This window comes from Populus euphratica, unplaced genomic scaffold (assembly GCF_000495115.2).
Source record: "Populus euphratica unplaced genomic scaffold, PopEup_1.0 scaffold50.1, whole genome shotgun sequence".
Classification (NCBI taxonomy): domain Eukaryota; kingdom Viridiplantae; phylum Streptophyta; class Magnoliopsida; order Malpighiales; family Salicaceae; genus Populus; species Populus euphratica.
Genome location: NW_011499870.1, coordinates 1,391,440 through 1,413,675, shown reverse-complemented (window position 1 = coordinate 1,413,675; position 22,236 = coordinate 1,391,440). Strand labels below are relative to the sequence as shown.

The following is a 22,236-nucleotide window of genomic DNA, read 5'->3' as shown; positions in this document are numbered from 1 at the left end:
TAGGAACAACATGAAAGCATAAATTTATATGGGGATGTTTTTTCATTATATTGGCATGCAAAACACTAAAAGAACCCGGCTTAAAATAGGGGGATAGCCCTAAAAAAACAATAACTAAATAGCAAGAAATACACTATTATCCTAAACAGCATGACATATTCCTAAATACCCTTCTAAATAACGTTATATATTTATTTATTTATTTATTTTGAAAAGATCATTAGCATTCAAATTGAAATAGCCTGAAAATAGTTCTCCTGGCTACTGCTTTAATCTCATCCACCCCTAAACTCATCGATAAAACTATCCTTCCCATGCTACATCCCAAAATTCTTATGGTGTTTATTAGCATAGCTCTGGGCTAAGGCATTCCGAGCATGTCATATTCATCTACTCTCTCGCCACCAATTATCATTCCATTATTATCACCATTTGTTGCTTCTAACTCCTTTTTCTTTCTCTTCCTCCAAACCTTACCATCCTACAATGGTGTCTAGGCATGAAATTTTCACCTCTTGGAACATTAACCTAGTCGTCTTCTTTGTCCAGGAATGTTTCGGGTTGTTTCGTATTGGCCATTATTTCATTCTTTGACTGAATAAAAGGTTTAGCACTATACTTGGATGGTAAGGCAGAAATTTGGTACAAAGGGTTCTTGTATGGAGGAGAAAATTTAGCCAGCTAGGAGCTTACAAAATAGAGAGGATGTGGTGGAAGAATTCAGCAGGTTAGCACAAGACGAGAGTGTAGATGAGTATGTGGAAAGATTTGAAGTACTCAAATCCTTAGTAAATGCTCTGAACCTTTCCCTCTAAGAATCATGCTATATTTCAAGCTTTGTAAAGGATGATATCAGACCAATGTTGAAGATCCTCAAACCTACAATGCTGGTACAAGTATTTGAACAAGCCAAATGGCAAAAGGAGTCCATTAATGCCGTAGCTAAGAGAATACGATTCTTGCATAAGAGCAATCCAGTTTACAACTTTGGAAAGACAACAGGCAACTCTTAGTATAGTGATGCTAGCTTAACCATTGTTGTACTGGTATGGAGTTTAATTTGAAGAATTTCTTGCACTTAGGTATCCAGCTCGTAGGATTCTCTCCATGGATATTTGAAGATCAATCTTGGCATTGCCATATGATGTCCCACTCGTGCTGCTCCTTGGTTACCAAAACAATCTCCTCTTTGAATCATAAGCCATCTCCTCGCAGATACGCCCTTCGAATAATACCTCCAATTATGGTGTTAACTCTATCAGTTTCCTGACTTCCTCAGTTAGCCTTCAACAGTCATTATGGCTTCCAATTGTGAGTTGATCTGATCAAGCTTCTTGCCTTCCTCCTGTAATTTCTTGTAGGTGTTGAATATGCTCATCAACCTTCCTACCATGCTCCTCTAAAGCCTTGATCTTGTTGTTTTCCACCATTGTTGATATCTCAGGATCAAAAGCAACCTTCCTTGATACCAACTGTAAGAAGATTCCATACAAGTTACTAGAAAAGGGGAGAATTGGAAGAAAATAAAGGAGAAAGATCTCGCAATATCTGCAAATTTTTCATCAATGACCACCTGGACTCTTGGCCATTCAGTCATAACTAACTTGGCCGTTATTATCTTCTAAACTAACAAACTGCAACTGATTACTTCAACTAACATATGAATCACGTGTTTACAATTCCATCACATGCTTAATATCTTCACCCTGCTGCTGCTCAATTTTCCTGCCTCAGCCAGCAGTTCACTCTTCTCCTCTAATGTCCCAGTTTACCATGCTAACTGTAACATAGATTTATTCTCTCTATCAGAAGGAATAACAAAACAAAGAAACACTATAATAATTAGAGGACACAATTATGTCAAATGCAAGACTGAAAGAGAACTTGGCCATCACACGTGCATAGCATGCCTTTGTGTTTATTTTCAGGAAAATAGAAAATGTGTAGGCTGACCAAACCACCTTCACACCCATGTGCACGTTTGTGTCCCCAGAAAAATATAAACGAGGCAAGTTTTTCAGAAGGATTTCAAAATAATTATGGTTGACACAGCCCCTTGGAAATCATGTTAAGTTACTACAGTCACAATCTAATTGTATCAAAGATAAAATAAATTACTAAACACTAATAAAACGGATCACAAACAAGAGAAAAACTAAAGCAGAATCATGGAGAGAGAGGCTTTATCCCAATTGGTGAAGAGAATTTATGAGAATAAAAGAGCGCAAAAGGAGAATAAGGAAATCTCCATGAAATTAAAAAAAGAAATCAACAGGTCATACATGCTTGAAGAAGTTTATCATAATGTTGCTAGATACTATTAACTCCAAGAAAGCATCTGAAGACCCCATCTGGATATCTACTAATATATTGGCATTCACCATGGTAAACTCCTGTGAATAGACAGTAAAATCCAATTATTCTTGTTTATTTTATTCAAATCCCAATAGCTGATGAAAAATGATCACTTTTGTTTATAATTACCCAGTTACTCATGGCATTTAGTTATTAAACCAACAAAATATGCTAAGCCAACAAACAAGCTGCAAAAGAGATTTAAGGCCTTCATACCTGATAGCTAGTCCAACCACTTGAGTGATCACCATATCAATCAAAGTTGGTTGACTTCGTAACTCATACGATGAATCTAGTTTAGAGATTTAAGGACTTCATTTATTCCAAACATAATGTCATTTGAAAGAAGACATCAACCAAACTGCAACACAAAAATTTAAGACAAATTTCAGGTAAAAAACATGAAGGGTTGGTGAGCCACACATGCTCTAAAGCCTATTGCCACAGGCCTCTCTTCATCCAGCTGGAAAGCAAGGTATTTGCTTCTATTTTAAATATTTCTAGTGAATGTTATTGAAGAAGAATTCTTCAGGTTAAAATCTTGTTATTTAAGCAATAAGCATGCCTTTGGTTTCTGCTCAGGTGGCATTTTCGTTAATTCTAAAACTACAATCATACACTCAAGGTAGATGAATATTATGTATGGCTAGAATATAGTAAAACTTAGCAAATATTTTTCATTCTGAAGATAAGACAGCAGGAAGGAGAAGTGCTTATAACCAGTTCACATGCCTGCACAGAGAACCCAAATTTCTTTAAATGTAAAAAACAATTCTGTCTCAAAAAATCATTTTATATTATCATTAAACCCAAAAGTGATTGTTTTGAAAAAAAAATTATAATGATAAATTTTCCTATTGTTTATCTTAGACAATATAATCTTTTTAACTAGAAGCATTGTTTCTTTTAAAAAACAAAAATTGTTTATGATTGTTAAAGCAAGTTAATAAAAAATATCAAAATAGTATGTTTGTATTTTGTGTGATTGAAAGCTAAAAAAATCATAAAAATAATAAAATCATTTTCAAAATCTATTTAAACATTTTAATAATAAACAACCAATTCCAATCGAATTTTCAACAATTCATTATTATTATTTTCATATCAAAAACATAATTGAAGAACAATTATTACAATTCAAATAAAAAATTATAACAATATTTAAAAAACATGTCATAACTGAATAGTAAGTGAATCCAGTAAATGTTTTTCAGAAAATAAAAAAAAAACAAGAAAAAAAAAAGCCAGCAAAAAGCCTGGTCCAAGCGGTAGATGATTTAAAAAAAAAAAAGTGAGAAAATAGAAGCACTCCCAACACTCTCGAACCCACAACTTGCGCCCTCCCCACAAGTGCCTCAGTTGATTGAGCCGCACAAAATTGTTATTAAACAAGTATTTCATTGTTTATATATGCAGTAAAGCAATGCAAGAATCAATACAAGAAAGGAGAGAGAGATGTGTAGGCAATTAAAGAGAAAGGATAGAAGAGGAAAAAATTGAGAAAACTGGTAAAAATAATTTGAAAGAGAGGCTGAGGGGAGAGTTAAATAATTGGAGTAATGGAAAACGTTAGTGCTACAGAAATTCAAGGAAAAAAGAACATAATGGTATGTTCATGTTTGTTTCTTCAATTAGCTGTCCATCAGTTTCTAGCCGTTCAGTTATGATTTCCATTGTTGTAGCACAAATAATTCCTTATCTCCGATTTTTCTTTTCTGAATGCTTATCATAGGCATCCAAAATCAGCTGTATGTGGTCACTGCACACTACAATACTTGCAAGAAATAGGAGGAGAAAACTATTGGGTTTGATATCCTGTCCACTGTTGGAAGTTATAAACAGGAAGTGCACAAACAATTGAAGAACAGAATTGATGTGGGTTCTTGTTTCCTCGTGCAAGTTGTCTTAGAGATTCATAACTATTTTGCAAGTTGTGCACCATGAGTTAAATTCTTCAGCTACAAAACAATATTGAAGGTCCTTTAAGGCAGAAATATAATTCCTGCAGCATACATTACTCTGTAAAAGGACCAGAAGACATTTTTTCACAAGCCATTGTGATGGAAACTGGAAAAATATGAAACTTCCAGGCAATGTTTGGATGACATATCCCATCCATGTCTCAGGGCACTGAGGCCTACATTTAAGCCCTGATAAACCTAGGATGACCACTACTTTGCATGTTATTGACAATGAAGCTAATTGATGGTGAAGTCAAAAACATAGATGGTGACCCACAGCAGCTCCTATGCATTGGTTTGTGAGGTGGTATGGAAATAAAGAGTGCCCAGAGCTCAATCATATATCCAATGAGCATGGTGACAGAGATACAATACAACCAGAACATCTCATATGCAATATGTGCTTATTTCAACTAATTCAGCTTCCTTGTTACCAATACATACCTGCTTTTCCAACACTGAGTAAGTTAGCAATTGCTTGGCAGGTGACCTTGTAGGAATTTGGAATAGCTATGTGCTCATGATTTCCCAGCACTGGCAGGATCAGCAGCCAAGTTGTGAAAACAAATAATCATTAGCACTTGTATGTAAAAGGCAAGCTCAATGAAGGACACTGTAAGTCTTTGTTCCAAGAGAACTCATACATGATCTTCTGGTGAAACACACAGGCAATATATCTAGTGATCTCATTAGCTTGTCTACCTTGGAGAAGCAGTTCCTTTGCACCTCTGATTTGTTCTTTCAACCTTCCAGATAACATCAGGTCAAGGCTTATTATTTCAAAACCACAATTCAAGTGGAGCTCATAAAATTTTCCATCTCCTTGGGGAACATTTTGCTCAGCTTAAATATAGAAGCTGGAATCTCTGCATAAAACTATACTTAAATCAGAAGATCTGAAAATACATCTTCCATCTTATAAAATAAAATATTGTTAACCAATTGAATCACATGACATACAGTGGTCCAAATTGCCAACAATCTTCGCCTCTAACACCATGCAACTGTTTACTTCTTTATCAAACAACTCCTTCCTCATGATTCAGGCATAAGAACTTCATTTACATGTTGATCAGCAAGGAAAGGCTCTAAAGAACCCCAGGTTCTTCCAACTTTTAGTTTGACATGCAAAGGAACTGAAATGAATGTTGTACAATTATAGTTAATTACATTGTCAAGATGTCAAGATTTTTATTAAAAAAAAAAGTATTTAACACATACCAAGAAGAGAAGCAGCATCTTCCATGCTCATTTGTAACAGCAATGCAGCTTCATTGATCAAGGATGGATCAACTTCCAGCACTAGCTCGTCATGTACCTGAATAGTAGCCACCAAGATTCTTAATCAACTTTCTCAAATGAAACCGCAACTCAAAGTTCAGATTTAAATGGGAACCTTGATGGATTGACAGATCATAGACCAACAAATGCGCAGGTCAGAGTTCCAATGTCGAAACAATTGCTATATATACTTCTCAAAGACATTGGAAATGAAGGAATATTTCAAAAAAAAAACAAAAGAAATTCAAGCAGTTTTCCAAAGTAACCTGCAATAGAATTCGGCATTGGCCCTTCAGCATGTGAAACTTGTTTGCTTGTAAAGAGCTAGACTCTGGCCTATCAAGTCCATCAACAATCAGAGAGTGTACATTTATCATTGCAATCTTGATTAAGTCAGCAGCAGATCCCTGTAAGAAGCAGCTATCAGGACAAAACTATTATTAACCCATGCTTTCCTAATGTCTTTGACCATCCCAAAAAATCACTATACCTGACAGATAGAATTAACTGCTTGTCTCTGAGCTTTTGATTTTTCTTCACTATTTCCGAATTTTATTTTCGACAAGAACCGTTTTCTTCCCTTAATGGTCTCCACATATCTGAATTAACAGTAAATAAATACTTATACTGATAATTAAATCTTAAAGAACAAGAAGAAAACTTGAATGTCATGCATAGTCTCAAGTTACTTTAAATACAGAGCTACACACCTCTTTGATTTAAAAAGGATTGTCTTAGCATGCCCCATCAAATAGAAAAATACAAGAGACAACTTTTGATACCAATGATGATTTGCGTTAGAAGAGCATGTACAGCTAAACATTTGCAAATAAAAAAGATGACAATACATGCATCCACAAAGACTTCAAAATCATGATGATATGCATTAGAAAAACATAACAGCGAAGCATTTACGAATAAAAAAGGGGAAAATATATGCATCCAAAATGACTTCAAAATTATGCAATACCTTTACCACTTGAACTAAATAAAATAGAATAAGATGACAATAGAACTAAAATAAGTCAGGTGAAGACTCACTGCAACAAAATAACACCCTTACCCTTTTTCACGGCAAGATGCAACTGCTTCATGGAGCCAGGAAGCAACACCAGGAAAAGAACTTTTGAAGCTTTTAATTTTTTCTGCAGCTTCATCAGAGCTGCAATCCAGTTGTTCAGCAAGAGTATTAGCACCCATTCCATAAAGAATTCCATAGACCATCCTTTTGGTCTGATCTCGCTCAACAGTGCTGACAGAAGCTTCAGGCTTCCCAGTCCATCGTGCGGCTATCAGGTTGAAAACATCGCCATGTGGCTTGGTAAGGAGTTCAATTAATGCAGTGTCTTTAGAGAAATGTGCCATCAGTCGCAATTCTATCTGAGAATAATCTGCTGTTAACAATAGCCAGTTATCCTGCAATAAGAATTTGAGCTTTAGATCCATTGAGAATTAGGATTGATGCATAGAAAGCATAATCTACAGGCCCCACAGGACTTTTATCATTCCCCAGTTTGCATTACCGAAAGCAAGGGGCTAAATTAGCTCAAGGATTTTTAGTACCCTAGACTGTTTTTCTTTTCCAGGCTATCCTTTCTAGTTCTAAGAAGATATTTGATATGTACTGGATAATAACTACAAACACATATAAATTCATTAAGTGAGAAGCATGAGACAAGGTTACAAGCTAAATGACCATATTACCTGAGTAGGAACAAAGAAGTCACGGACATTTATTTTATAATGCTCAGGTTCAGCATCATCCCCCTCTTTATCTGAACTCATTTCGAAATCAACTGCGTGTTCAACGCACTGCAGAACTCAAAAGTAAGAATGGTTACCAACACTAAAAGTAAATTCATGTTACCAAAAATAGAAAAGAATCACTGTAACAAAAGAAAGGGTGAATATATAACCTGAAGATTAGGTTCTTCCATTGAAAGCCGACCAGTAGCTGTTGATGTTTGGAGCCAATGGCCATGTAGTGTGTACTTCTGAGTCTCCATGGATAGCCTCGCCAGTGAACAGATTGATCCCAGTGTCGAGTTTAAAAGCTTTGCTAATGTCCTGTGCTCTCTGATGACTGGAACAATAGGATGCTCATGCCTGAAAGGAAACAAATCCTATTAATGTACTTCTTTTCACAAACATAATAAATGCAGCGAGTAAGCCACCATGAATCATCTAGATACCCAGAGCATGACAGGATAAACTGTTTTGTTTGTAATCAAAATGTACAAGGGCCAGTACTCAATAAACTGTAAAAGCCAGGTAACTTTGGAAGTAATGCCTTCAATTAGGGATGGTCATTTCTGGTAATTCAGGCTGGAAGAAGGGAATTCAGGATGAATAACATTTCCCCAATTTTCTTTTTCATTAACCAACCCAATTTTATGTTGCCAAACTTACCCAACCCAAACGTGTAGTTCAAGTTAACTGAGCCCATTTTGAGTTCTTTGGGCCCTTTATAATAAAAATATTATTTTATTAGTTAAAATAATATAACTGAAAAAACAAGAGACAACATGAAGGGACTTATGTGAACTAATTATCTTTTATTAAATTGCCTATTTAATAATAATATATATCAATATTGGTTTTACCAATGTCAGATAAACTGCTTTGTTTGTAATCAAAATCGTTCTTGGAAACAAATACCCTTTATTTACTATCCATTTGTGAATTGAAAAAAAAAAACAGACCCTAAATCAAAAAATAAAGAAGTCAAGGTGAAAATCTTTGTAAGATGTAAAAAGGGTAATGAACAAAGGGATGATTCTCATCTCAACAACTTTTGTTAGAACATAAGCATAGAAGAAAAATAACACAAATTGCAATTTAAACAAGATATAAAAATGTTATTTCCATTGTAGGATATAGGATATACAGGCCTTGCATCTTTGGAGGCTCAGAGTTAAGGAATGAAAAATAATATACGACAAAATTAAAAAAAGAAAAAAGATATCACAGTCCAGGTAACTTGGGTACACTAACTTTCTCTTACTAGAAATTGCCTCAAAAAGATTCAGGTTGTAACCTAACCTAACCCTAAATCCGATCTAAAGGAATTAGTTAACCCAAATTGAATTGTATAGTTCAGATAAATCCAGATAATTCAGACCCATAATCAACTGACACATATATATTGTCAATGGGGTATTCCAGCATGCAGTTAAAACTTTCACATTGAAAAACTATAAGGTCAACAATTATAATCCATCCTATTTATTAAATATTCAGACTTTATCAGAGGCATTACGCCCAAAACATTAAGAGTAAAGGTAGAAGTGGGCTGCTCTAAATGACCACAAGAGCAATTCTATTACTCCATTCAGGGCATTGTACAGCTCAAAAAATACTTAATCCAAATTACTTGATTTTGAAAGCAAATAAGAAAGAGTTGTATTGTACTTATGACAAAAGCCATGGCCATGACATTCTCCAGGAGCAAGAAAAACACTTGATTATCCACAAAACAAAAGAAAACACAGATCTATATAGATAAATTGGACATTCATTTTGCATATACAAATATTGCAAGATGTGCTCAGCATGTTTTTCACTTAAAGGTATTGGGTACTAGAAAGTAAGACCATCTCATACCTTAACAAATCCAAACAATGTTTGTCAGTGCTAGGATGTTTTTTCCCCTTATTGTGTCCTTCTGGAATGGGAAGCTTCAAGTGTCTGTATAGAACATTTGCAATGTCTGCTGCTGTGTGCAGTGAAAATGTCATGCCAGCCAGCTTATAAGCCTTCTTCTGAAGATACCTTAGCCTTTTCCCCAGCACAGTGCGAGCATTTAGGCACCCCTCCATGTCAACACCGATCCCCCAAAGCTCCATGTCAGCAAGAACATTCACCTGATACAAATTTGCAAGCAATAGATTAGTAATGTGAACATCAAGTTATAGAGTGAAATTACTGACGATAGTGGCTCAGTGATTACAAAACCAAAAATATCTTGCATCACATGACCATTTGTGGATGTGCATGACCAGCCATATGAGAAGCCAAGATTCTATGAAGATACTAACACTAGATGATAGCAGCTTCCAATTAAACAGTTTGATAGCAACTTTTCTTCTACAAAACAAATAAAGGAATTTAATATAGAACAGAATCTCTACCAAATGATCATGTGTTACCATCCCAACAACTTCCATGAAAATAAGCAAGGTGTAGCTCAAGATACTAAGCTCTGATTTTATTGAAATCTCATATAAAAGTTTAAACTTTCAATGCCTAGAAACAAAATTTACATTTCAGGTATCTGAAAGCAACAGAATATTTACCAGCGGGATTTCAATGTTCTTAAGTGCTTCAAAGAGTCCCTCAGAAGTCAGTAACTTCCAAAGACCAGAGCACAGGGCTCTTGTTTGTGCAACACGGCGACAGCAGCCGTTATGAGCAACTCTTCGCATCTGATTCCTCCACCTACCATTCTGATTAGCAGCTGCCACAGCCTCACTTGATAATCTTTTCTTGACTTCCTGCATCATTAATTCATCATCATGACAATCATAAGCCAGTTTGACCAGTGATGCATATCTAATTGTCAAGGAATTTAGAGTTTGCTTCCCTTTTGACCATTCAAAATACTTCAGTGGAACAGGAAAGGAAAAAAAAAGTGCCTAGCTGGAAAAGGAAAGGAAACTTCCCCTTACAAAGACAGACTGCACAAGCTAATCTTTGGATTCACATTTTTAATGTGGCTAGTTAATATTACCTTCTCCAAGTTCGGAATGGAGCTTCTCTCCTCATCAGGCCAAAGAATCCATGCCACAATGCACATGTCGATTGCTTCTTTAATGTTAATAGGGGATAATGTTAAGTGCGAACTGTCTATGAGTTCAGGACCAAATATTTTCCTTGAAAAATTCAGGCAGCCAAATCTCTGAATGGAAACTACAGCACCTTTGAGCACCTGAAGTTGAACTTTCAAATTCCAAGTAAATTTTAGGACACCTCTCTTTCCCATTATTTCTCCAATCTTGTTCCATCTCTTCTGAACTATCTCCAACCAATTCTCAGGTGGTTGAACATTATTTTTGTCACCAGATTGACTGGGAGTTGAATCATTCCTTTGCTTATGAGACCACAGTAGGTCCTTAGGAAGATTGATGAAGTACACAGGAGAGTTTTCCCAGCAGATGGCAATACCATGTATTTCAAATAGGCTGACAGAATTTACTTCTGATCTCTTGTTATAATGGATATCAAAATAGAATTCTTGGGTAGCATCCCAGAGATCCAAGAAAGAATCAAATCCACCAGAAATATTACTTGCATTAGTAGGACCCTTCTTGCAAGCACTATCCTTTTTATCACTACTTAAATTCTCTCCACTACACTGCCCCGGAACTCTGGTATCAGTGATCTGGTCATTGGTCCCAGTTCCATCACCACTATGTCCAAATTGTACAGAGAGGATTGTTTCTGCGCTATTCTTATGATCACCAGTAGTACAAAGCTCAGTGCCAATATTTGAAGATTTCTTAGCTGGTGCTGTAGAATTTCCAGCACCAATACAGCACTGAATGGGACCATTTGAGTTTCCTTCTGCAGCAGCTACCAATGCAACACTGACTGGTTTCATTAGTTTGTCTTCTCCAGTTCCCATTGTAACTTTACCAGAATTCTTGCTACCTTCTATAAACAGCATAGATGAAGCATGATCTCTTTGGTCCACATGCAAAATGATATTAGATTTATCTCCAAACAAGGTACCTGCATTTCCTTGCTCAACAAGATTTTCAGGAGCATTGGACAACAGAGGCGGAGAAAACTGTGGAACATTGAATCCAAGTGATTTGAAAGCTGCAAAAGCAATAACCCTTGCCTCTTCTGCTTTGTCAAGTACAATTTTACGTGCACCATTCTTGATTTTCTTCGCAATTCCCAATTGCACGCGTCTTTGTGCTGAACCTTCTGCATCAAATTTCTCAACTTGTGTGAATCATAATAAATCCAAATATTTAATACATGCATCTATAAATGCACGCTACATAACAGAGACAACGAGGGTACACAAAGTCTCTATTAGAAGGCATGCAGTAGGAACATCATTGCAAATTTTAGAAAAGTTTCATTACAAGTATGATAATAAATATGAGATACTTAGATTTAGATCAGAAATCCATAAATGCATGTTTAGAAAACAAAAATAACAATCAAGAATGAAACCTCACCCCAAAATTCTACACACCAAAACCTAAAAAAGAACTATATGCCCTAGAATCCTAACCTGCAAACCTATACTGAATATACAACCCTAAACTCTTAGGCACATTTTCTCCAAGACCCCCAAAACTAAACCTGTCATTAATGAGAACAAACTCGGTTAGAAACCCTTATAGCTGTAACTCGATTAGATCTAAGTGTTAAATCCTGAAAATCTCAACCTCAATAATAAACATGAAACCTATATCCTTATACCAAAACCTAAATTGCTGAGCACAAAAAGAAAAATAAAGGATCACAAAGAATACACAGGACAAAACTAAAATATAGGCATGTGCATCTACACACACAACTTCAATGCGAAATATAACTATTATATTTGAATGTATATAGAACTTTATACACAGATACAATGTGCAGGTGCACATGTAATCTTACAGACAGAGTGCATGTTTGGGTGTGCCACAAAATCCAAACCAAGAATTTGTTTCTTATACAACACAAGAAAGACTTGTTTTCCTATCTAAGAAACTCATCCATTACAAATTGCCAAACGTAAAGCATGCAACAACATTCTAGAATCTGTTGCCACTTGGCATGATGTTCATATATCTGTGATTTCTTTCTTCCAAAATATGAAAGGTACACACCTCTCAAAGTTGGGAAAGAATTCTGTGATAAATAAATTCTGTAAGAATCACAAAATAATCTCCCATAAAAGAAGAAATCACATGTAAGTTACACCAAGGGAAGTCTTCAGTGAGGACATTTTAGCTAGAATAAAGATAACATGCATTTTCTACACAGAATCATCGTATAAGAGGTCATGTGCTGAAATCTCTATCTAGTTCACCTTGTGCGGACCATGATGAAGATTCAAAAAGTGCTTTGCCTATTTCAGGAATAGATGCTTCAGCAATAGCTTGAGGTGTACGCAACCCTGCTTTATAGAGTGCCCTCGCTCGAGAACCCTACAAATGAAGCAATGAAAATAATGGCCATCTCTGAATCATTAAATTTCGAAGCATCAACAGGATGACAAATAACTATGACAACTATGTGTTAGCAATCTTGCAGAAAAAAACAGAACAATTGATTACCTTAACATATGGAATATTAGTGAGCTCCACAATCTCTGCTCGCACTCCAAATGAAACACGATTTTGGAACTTCGCAACCAGACCTTCAAGATCATGCCACCCAAGTCTTTCACAAAACACAGAAACCATAGATGCAAATCTTCCAGCATTCTCTTGTAAGGATTGGACCATGCCTCTAGCAACTTTAAAAGCTTCACACACCTCTGGTACAGGTGCTTCCTTTATGCCAGAATTTAAACAACATTTATTCAGCAAAGCAGTGAACTAAAAGAATAAATATAAAAATCAGCAATTATTAGCAAGCAGAAGCAACCACAACCCATGATAATGAAATATTAGGTAACATATCCAGGTAACCATGTGAATAAATGAGCAGAATACTTGATAAACATACTTTTTTTGTGGATAAAGAAATAACCAAGAATGTATATTCTTAGTATATGCAATTTACACATGGTATTCTATGCCAATGCACACAGAATAAACACAAAAAATAGATGTACTCAAAAAGATGTGAATCGCACAGGAAAATATTTGGTTCCCTGAGTCAATATTATTGATCAGATCGGAGGAAAGATGAAAAAGGATGAAACACCTGCACAAGTCTTGACAAGATGAGAGCAACATAAAATCTTTTGCACACCCTAAGTGTCTGATCATCTGAAATGGCACTTTTGTTTGTAACCCCAGATTGGTTTTCATACTTGCTGGCATGCAAGGCTTTTGTATTATCTATTGATCTGTTCAAGCTGCGCATAGGTGCTCCATGTGCCATCCGCATCAAAAATGGCTCTAAAACTCCAACTCGATTTCCAACAGACTTCATTCCATGAAATTGGAAAAGAAAAAGGTAAGATATTTCAAGCATTATTGAAAATCAAATGTGAAACAATAACTCAAAGATTGGGAAAAAAATGAGCAGAGGAAAGACATCACCTCTATTTCTACTGTTTAGTAATTTAATCGTGCATAATAGTATCAATATCTGTTAGTATACATGAACTAATTACATGAAGAAATTTTGTTGGTTCAATTCTACTGTATTTTTCTTTCCTTTCACTCTCTGAATTTTAATGAGCTTGGTTCTCTGATCATATGTTCTGTGCTAAGTGGCATCTACCTAGAGAGGTCAAAGGATTTGAATTCTATGTGGCTTTACTATCACCAAGCAGGTGACAACTGAAAAAGACCAATGGCCAGGATGAAAGAATGCTATTCAGAAAAATCACATGTCACACACCAAACATATAGATTCAACATACAGAAGTCCATCTCTCACAAAAATTGGAAAGCAACCATAAGGCATCAGTTGTCTCCAAATTGCAACAAAAAGAATGCCCTATATCAACTGACACAAGGTGATCAAAACTAGCAACATTACCTGATCAAGGATAGACAATTCCATAAACCTTTCATAATACAATTCCCAGTTCGGCTCAACATCGACATTGATTGGTGTGACTAAGTACACTAAATGCAAATCAGACGCGAGCACAAATCCTTCTCGTGCTCTGGAAAGATCATCTAGCACAATCTAGGAGACCAGACAAAAAAACCACAATAAATGAAAGCACAGGCACATGTCAAATAGTTAGCTACAGCAATTAAGAGAGAAAAAATTGAAAAGCAAGCAAACTCACAGAGAGAGAATGCTTAGGAAAACATGTTAAACAAAAGGGATGCAACCAACAGAACATTGGTCTGAAAATGGAGCGAAAAATGCAGAAAAAATAAGGCTACAGATCTTTACAAGTGATTCTTCTGGACAAAGAGAACTGCCAAAAGCTGCACGTCCAAGAGGTGTTGTGCCATATAACTTAGTATCTTCATTCCATTCAAGAAATTTTCTGTGGCACAACCACCTAAGTGAATCCTGTGCTGATTTCACAACATCCCTGAACGGTTTTGTAGAATTGAGAAGAGTACATCTAACATAACGATGAATATCATTAGCAGTTTGAACAATCCCACCGGCCACAACTTCTAAAATTGCATGTGTCATTCCATTTTTATCTTCAGATAGACACGACTGCAATGGTGGACAGCTTTCATTAAGAAGTCCCATAATTCTTTTTAACTCTTCTGGTTTGCAAATCAGTACCTGATCAGGTAAAGTTATTCAACTGTTAAATGGAAAAGGATAATTTCATTCAAAATAGATCTATGCCCTCTTCAGTAAAATTAAAGGTAAGGTGATAAAACACGGATTATTCAAATACTAAAAGCAAGTTCCTAGGGATAAGCTTACACTTTCCCCTTTAGTATCTATTCCAGTTCGACCAGCTCGACCAGCCATCTGTCTGTACCTTGTCCCGTCAATGAAATCACGACCAATTCTGGGTTGTCGAAAAATGACCCTCCTAGCAGGCAGGTTAACCCCGGCAGCTAAGGTAGATGTAGCAGTTAAGATGCGCAAAAGACCTTTACGATAGCAGGTCTCAATAATTTCTCTTTCCTCTACCTGTAAGAAAGAGAGCATTATAATCCTTCGATGACACGTCTAATAGAAAGGAAGCATATACTTAAAAACAACAACCAAGCCTCAAACTACTTGGGGTTGGCTGTATAGATCCTTTTGCACCATTCCACACAATTAAGTGTATAATTTTAAAAAAAATGTACATGAATGAATATATACAACACACATTATCCACCAAATAAAACACATCGTGAAAAATAGATGATAAAAGTTGCAAGAAATTAGATTACCAGAACATAAATAACAAAAGAGAGCTAGGAAATCATACCGTCAATCCAGCATGATGATAGGCAACCCCGGAAGGTAGAGTTTCTTCCAACGTTGAATCCAATCCTGCAGCACATCTTCGCAGTGCATCAATGGCTGAAGTAATATCACCAAACTCGCTCTCATTCTGAATGTTACACGAAAACTTCTTCACAAATTTTGAAACATGCCTTGCAGTTGATTCACATCCTTTTCGACTAGAGCAGAATATTAACACCGAATGTCCATCTTGAACAACCTGAAATACATAACAGCCATCCAAAATTATTCAGCTTTCTAATAATTAGATACAGCTTGATTCACATTAGAAAAAGAAGGGCCCCTGCCTCATTGCATAGTTCCACAATATGATCTGGATCTTTACCACCCAGGTCAGCTGCTTTTGAAAGTGTTCTAACAATATCCATTTTCTTGTCATAAATTGTGTTGCCAACTTTAATGTATTCTTCTAGTGGAACCGGTCGGAAATTTGTCTGGTATAGTGCTGCCTGCACAAAAGATTGGTTGCAAAAACAATTTGACAAAACTATCAAAGGCACAATAATATTGGAAAAAAAAACATATAATACAGCCAGAGTGGCAGAGAAACAAGTTCTTGAAAAGGTAAGAGCAAACAAACATCCTGCACAGTATAGAAGTGCAATTAAAAGCTGCTGTGCCTAGATTAATCTGGTCCTATATGTTCATTAAAAGATTATCACCTATGGCTGACCAGTAAGTTGAAGAAACAGAAACACAAATTAAAAAAACCTTAGTCGGACAATCTTTTGTAAACCCACTTACTTGAAGCCAATCAGCAACTGCTGCCACGTTAGGCATGGTAGCACTCATCCCAACAATTTGCAGACCATGAGCAGCATCACCCTTACTGCTTGTACCTGAGCTTTCTCCGCTGCTGGATTCTGAATTGCCTTCACCAGCAGCATAACGAAGCTTTGTCAGCAGAAGTTCCAAAAGGTAGCCCCTGCTCTGATCACCAACCTGTCCACAAAAAAAAAGAGAGAGAGACCACAGTACTTAAATTACACAGCTAAATAAACCTAATGAATAATTTCTGAAAGCTGTATGAGTCATATTTAAATCACATGTCTAAATAAAGGGAAATCATAGAAAACATCTGGTTTAAGTTTTGCTCTACTTAACATTTTCTTCCTATATTTGTCTCTAGTAAACATCCAGTTAGTTTTGCTCTACATAGCATTTTCTTCCTATATTGTTGATCAAATGTCATTTCACTGGAAAGGAAAAAAACATCCGTATCTAGAGATTATTTGAATGACCAAAAATGCTTGTACCTGAAACATACAAAGTTTTGGAGGAAGATTTTGAACAGTGATTAGGCTTCTTTGTAGTGACAAGATTTTTTCACATTGCACACTCCCATTTAAAGCACCTCTTTACAGTCATAAGTGTCGGTGAACATTGAGGAAGAGGGAGGGACAGAATTATTAAAAGAGAATGAAAAGAAGGGTCTGGAGTGTGAAACTTAAAGAGCATATTTGTAATTTTACTCCATATTAATGAAACTTCAAAATGCCATCAGCTAAGGACGCCAGGTGTTACCTCGTGCATAATGGGGGTTGTTTCAATGTTCTCACTTAAATAACAAACAGCATATAGATATATACATGAAGAGACGTGATTTTACAATCATGGGAACCTATGATTCGAATTACCATGTGCAGTTCATCTATCACCATGATTCCAACTTCTGATAGACGACCCTCTTCCAGTAATCTGTTTATTAGGGAGTTTGCTTTCTCTATTGTGCAGACAGCTACAGAAGTATCTTTAGGAAGTGTTCCTCCACCCTGGTTGCCGTAATAACTCCGGACATGCTTACCAAGAGGTTCCAGAAGGCCCTCCAGATGTTCTGCCTGGGCAAATTAAGACACAGATAAAATATACATGGTATATCGTATATCACAAACAGGTCATGCAGTAAGAAAAGAGTAAGAATATTTTGTAATTCCAGAAACAAATTATCAAGAGACCTTTTCTGCACAAATTGATACATAGGGAAGTACAAGAAGCGCGATCTTTCCAGTTGATATAACCCGCCGCAACATCAAAATTTCCGCAACAAAACTTTTACCAGCACTGTGGCAGGGAAACACGTTTAAGGAATGAATACCGCATCATAAGACACAATCAAAAGGGGAAAGGAGAAGGAAAACATTGGTTAGAATTTGTTCTCCTTCTAAACAACAAGCTTGCTGGCACAAAATAGAAATAAGTGATAGAAAAGGTATAAATCTGTTATAGAATATAATCTGAAATCAAATTAACAAAAAGTACCTTGTAGACGCGCAATATACAAGATTTCGTCTCTGCAAAACACCGTCCACCTGAAGGCAATCAACCTGGAAAACAGAACAGCCAAATACATCAGAGCAGACAGACATATTGAAATATATGAGCACCAACACAGAAATCTCAATAAATAAATCAATACAAAGAGAATTCTGCAACCCCACTGGAAGTATAATTGTGCTTGAATACTGGAGAAAAATATTCTATGGATGACCTCTAGCAAATCAAAAGCCAAAATTGAGAAATTGTATATGAGAGTTTGAATAGTTCATATGTACACACCCTGTGCAGAAAAGCATTAAAACAAAAGGAAAAGAAAAGAGTACATAATGAAGCCCAAACAACATATAGATAAGATCAGAAAAATAATATGGAGAGAATACAAATGGAAAGCACAACACTTGAAAATCAAAAGTAAATCAAGTTTTACACCAAGTTATAAAATAAAACCAAAAACAAAAAGGATTGGCAACAAGTAGGCAAGTTGGAACTCAGATGAGCGATCTTAAAATAAAATAAATGTGCACTGGAAAAGGGATTACAAAACATGCTTGAATACTCTCAAGCTAAGAAAGGTTTTTTCTATGAGATAAAGAGTGCAAGAAAGCAATGTAAAGATTCAGAGGGTAAATTTGAACCTTGATTAAAAATGCTCCTATTCACTTTCTGAGTGACGAAAATAATACAGGAATTGGCACTGCTGCCTGATATAACAAAAAAGGCACCCCAAACTTTGGCTCTAATGATCCATCTCTGTCCAGGTTAAAATCAGACTACATATCCGAACATCAAGTTGGTAAGGATGGAGTATGACAAGTCATTGAATTGAACCAATGAAGTGGCCAGTTACTTATCTGAGTTTTACTAAATGTGATTGAGTCCATTACAAACAAATTCCACAAAAAATACACTAGTGGCAACCCAAAACTACCCTGAACATTTGTACAAGTTACACCAATCCGTGGAAGTCTTCTTATTTCATGATGGTGAAAACCAACCTCATAAGAATTATATCTGGGGCCAGTACAAGCGGACCCTAGTCTACATCTGTGTCCCAAAAATGAAAGAGATGGGAGAGTCTCTCCATAGTGCGCCCAAACACCCAAAATTGCAACATGAGGTGGGTAACTTGTGTATAAGCAGGAGAGATAACAAAAAAAAAAAAACTTGTCATTTCCATCCTGATCACTTAGCAAAATATAAAGGCAACCTCAAGCACTGTGATTCAAAAGTTTGAAGATACCTGCCAAGGATACAGTTTTGAAATTCCTTTCCTCTTATATATGCTGCATACTTCTAGAGGAAGCCAATTGCTAAGATCTAACCGGTCCTTGACGGACCCAAAACTTGAAGGAGTTCCAGCTTCAACGCATTCATTATTATCAATTACATTCCTGGTTTCTTTAACTGGCAAATGATATATAATGTTATCGGCATCTTGATTTGGCAAATCCACTTTCTTTGTGGTCTCTGTATCCACAGTTGTTTTCTCTTCTTCTTTATGCATCTCTTCTCTTGGCTCATCTTTGAGATATGTTACAATATTCGCATTTTGTAAGCTTTGGAGATTAATAGAACCGTGCTCAGATTTTTCACTGCTTCTGTCCACATTTGGATCATCTTTAGCACAGGGTGGGATGCTAACTTCCAAGTTCCTGTCTTCAAATAGTAAGTCAAGTTGTTTGACAGGCAGTGGAGAAACTTTTTCCATATGCTTCCTTATAAACTCCCAAGAACAACCTCTGCTGCCGGCTTTGTTTAACAATTCCCGCGACAGGTTTCCAGACTTCCCATTAATGATATTTCCAGCTGCCTGGACAAAAGGATTGTCAGCTTCAGAAAATAAACTATCAGCAACTTGAATTGCTTCATTCCAAAATGCGTCTCCTGGTGAAAAGATAGAGCTTCCACGTGTAGATTTGGGACCATCACTACCACGTCCTCTACAAATTGATGATCCTGGTGTACGGCATTCAGCCATATTTACCGTTGAGTTAGCCATTTTGTTGCATTTTCTCAAGCTTGCTTGAAGCTGACCAGGATCATTACCAACAGCTACCTGCCGTAGGAGGAAAAGAATGATCACAAACCAGAAACCTCACAAATAACAGTCATAAGACTGCTTCATAATACACCAATTTTACCTCTCCAAAAGCATTGAAAACAGATGCTCCACTTTTAACAACAAAAGCAGATTGCTTGTCTTCTGGCTTCTTCTCGATTGGACAAGGGGTTTCAACTTCAGAATTTAACTGATTGGGCATGCAACGCCTCTTTGTGGATGTTTTATAATCAACATCCACTAACAATGGACCACCATTTCGCTTATGGTCATTCAACTTTGTCTTTGAAGGTGAAGTTGCAGTTGATTGAAGTTCACTGCAACAAAATGATTAGCAATGACATTTGCATGGTGAAAACAGACACGAACACACTACATAATATAATTTCAATGGACATACAGAAATTTAAACAACATTACCCACAATACAGAGACAAAAAATCAGTAGCAAACTGTTTTAGTTCCGAATTCTCCGCCCCATTCCCCACATCCAAGCAACCCTCCACAACCCTTTCAACCGCAATATTTCCCACATTTCCTGCATTGGACGAACCTTGAGACATTTCCTTCGGAACCACATTGCCGCCTTCACAACTTCCCACGCACAATCGACCAGACACAAAAGATTCCTCCTTTTCTTCATTTGAAACTTCATCAATTCCCAATGCCAAGCTTCTTTTAACCAAGAAACCACGCCCACGGTTATCATCCTGCGAGTTCACCAAGTAATTATCCAAAGTTCCTTTGCCGACGGGGGACCTTTCAACTGCTTTGCTTCTTTTTTCAATCCTTCCCGACTTCAAATTCGGAGACGAAGATTTCCTCTTCCTCGACGCAAAAAACTGTAAATTAAATCACAGACACAAGCAAAGCACGTGTTGGAATAATTAAATCCGCACTAAAATATAGTAAATTAGTTCAAATCTTCTATGATCTGAATTCAAATTTGACTAATTTCGAACAAACCCAGTTTCCAAAAGTCAGATTCGGATTTTCTTTATCTTTAAAGAAAGATGTTGGGAAGTTTCTAGGGTTTAGGGGACCCACCTGATCGATGCGAGTCCGAGGAGAATCAGACGCCATAGGAGAAGGAGATGGGAGATTTCGACGGTGATCTGCAAAACCCTAGGATTTTTATTCACGCGGTGGTGTTTTCATGGGAAGGGAGCTATTACGACGTTGTGAAAGATTTGAAACTTCAAACTGGTGAGGGCTAGAGCGCCAAGCACTCGCTAGATCCGAGCACCATGGGTCTTTATTCACGTGGGCTCCGTCTAGACTCTACGGGGCGAGAGTGGCATGGTAGTAAATTATGGGGAACTTGATGAGAGGTGGCTCCTAGCGCCATTTGATTTTATTAATTTTTCGGCATATTTGATATTTCAGCGTGGCTGTGCTTTTTTAAAGATTTGAAAAATAAAAATATTTTAAATTAGTTTTTTATTTTTAAATTATTATGATTATGATGATATTAAAAATAAATTTAAAAAAATAAAAATATGTATTATTTTATTATATTTTAAATAAAAAATATTTTAAAAACCAATCACATAAATATTAAAAATATCTCACCAGATCTACACTTGTAGTGCTGCGGGTGTTTATGAATTTTACTAGAATAAAGCTAAAGGCTTGTTAAGTTCAAGCAAATGAAAAAAGACTGACCTCAAAAAACTGAGTTCAGATTAATGGCAGGCAAGCAGGGATTGTAGGTCAAAACAAAACAAACATAAACATTAACAAAAGCTAAAATAAAAAGGATTTTCATTGAAACTTATAAGTGTAATCACTGTTCACTGAAACAGTGATTTCACGGTCTTGTTTCTTCATTTAAAAAATTTAATATCGGTAATTGCGGGTATTTAAATTTTTTTATAATATTTATTAGTTATTACTAAATTAATCAATCATGGATAAATAAATTTTTTAATTTTAAATGCAAAGTAAAATAAATAAAATGTCAGGAAAAAAAATTAACATTGAAGGGTAATTTTGTATTTTAAAAAATAATTTTTTCATTGTCATGATTCAGTTGAAGGACAATTTATTATATTTGAAATGCAATTTAGTGTGCGTATAACTAAGATGTCCTTAAAAGCAAGAAGGAAAAAAATAGTATCAGGAAGTTTTTTTTTTTGTTATTGCTAGGTTAGTTTATGTGTAATTTGATATCCAACTAAACATTTAAAAAAATATTAAAATGAATGTGTCACACTCTCTAATATATAATATATA

General features: G+C 36.0%; 1 protein-coding gene across 12 annotated transcripts; it reads right to left on the bottom strand.

The window, feature by feature from the left end:
- Window positions 1-899: 899 nt before the first annotated feature.
- On the bottom strand, window positions 900-21,308 carry LOC105127123 (MUS308 and mammalian DNA polymerase-like protein). Of its 12 annotated transcripts, none has more exons than XM_011028260.1 (32): window positions 21,049-21,308; window positions 20,422-20,843; window positions 20,084-20,318; window positions 19,183-19,998; window positions 17,925-17,989; window positions 17,621-17,726; window positions 17,303-17,503; window positions 16,410-16,607; window positions 15,953-16,114; window positions 15,628-15,864; window positions 15,129-15,341; window positions 14,631-14,981; window positions 14,262-14,414; window positions 13,476-13,700; window positions 12,881-13,099; window positions 12,634-12,751; window positions 10,327-11,528; window positions 9,893-10,090; window positions 9,201-9,460; window positions 7,514-7,703; window positions 7,302-7,409; window positions 6,661-7,013; window positions 6,088-6,196; window positions 5,864-6,004; window positions 5,538-5,634; window positions 5,277-5,452; window positions 4,961-5,182; window positions 4,761-4,850; window positions 2,572-2,716; window positions 2,283-2,393; window positions 1,574-1,780; window positions 900-1,472 (listed from the first exon to the last, which is right to left on the bottom strand). In XM_011028260.1, the coding sequence occupies exons 1-26, from the start codon at window positions 21,082-21,084 to the stop codon at window positions 5,352-5,354; spliced, it is 6,516 nt and encodes a 2,171-aa protein (XP_011026562.1). In that variant the 5' UTR covers window positions 21,085-21,308; the 3' UTR covers window positions 900-1,472; window positions 1,574-1,780; window positions 2,283-2,393; window positions 2,572-2,716; window positions 4,761-4,850; window positions 4,961-5,182; window positions 5,277-5,351. The 12 variants fall into 12 exon arrangements, with proteins under 12 accessions (XP_011026562.1, XP_011026570.1, XP_011026561.1 ...); XM_011028268.1 differs by having other exon boundaries at window positions 900-1,780; window positions 10,327-11,249; window positions 11,328-11,528; XM_011028259.1 differs by having other exon boundaries at window positions 900-1,780; window positions 4,961-5,192.
- Between the last annotated feature and the right edge of the window lie 928 nt (window positions 21,309-22,236).

Coding starts and splice junctions, on each gene's coding strand:
- LOC105127123 (XM_011028259.1), bottom strand. CDS start 21,084: ATGGCGTCTGATTCTCCTCGGACTCGCATCGATCAG. Junction 17,727..17,924: donor GTATATTGCGCGTCTACAAG/GTACTTTTTGTT, acceptor TCCCTGCCACAG/TGCTGGTAAAAGTTTTGTTG. Junction 14,982..15,128: donor TAGATACTAAAGGGGAAAGT/GTAAGCTTATCC, acceptor TTACCTGATCAG/GTACTGATTTGCAAACCAGA.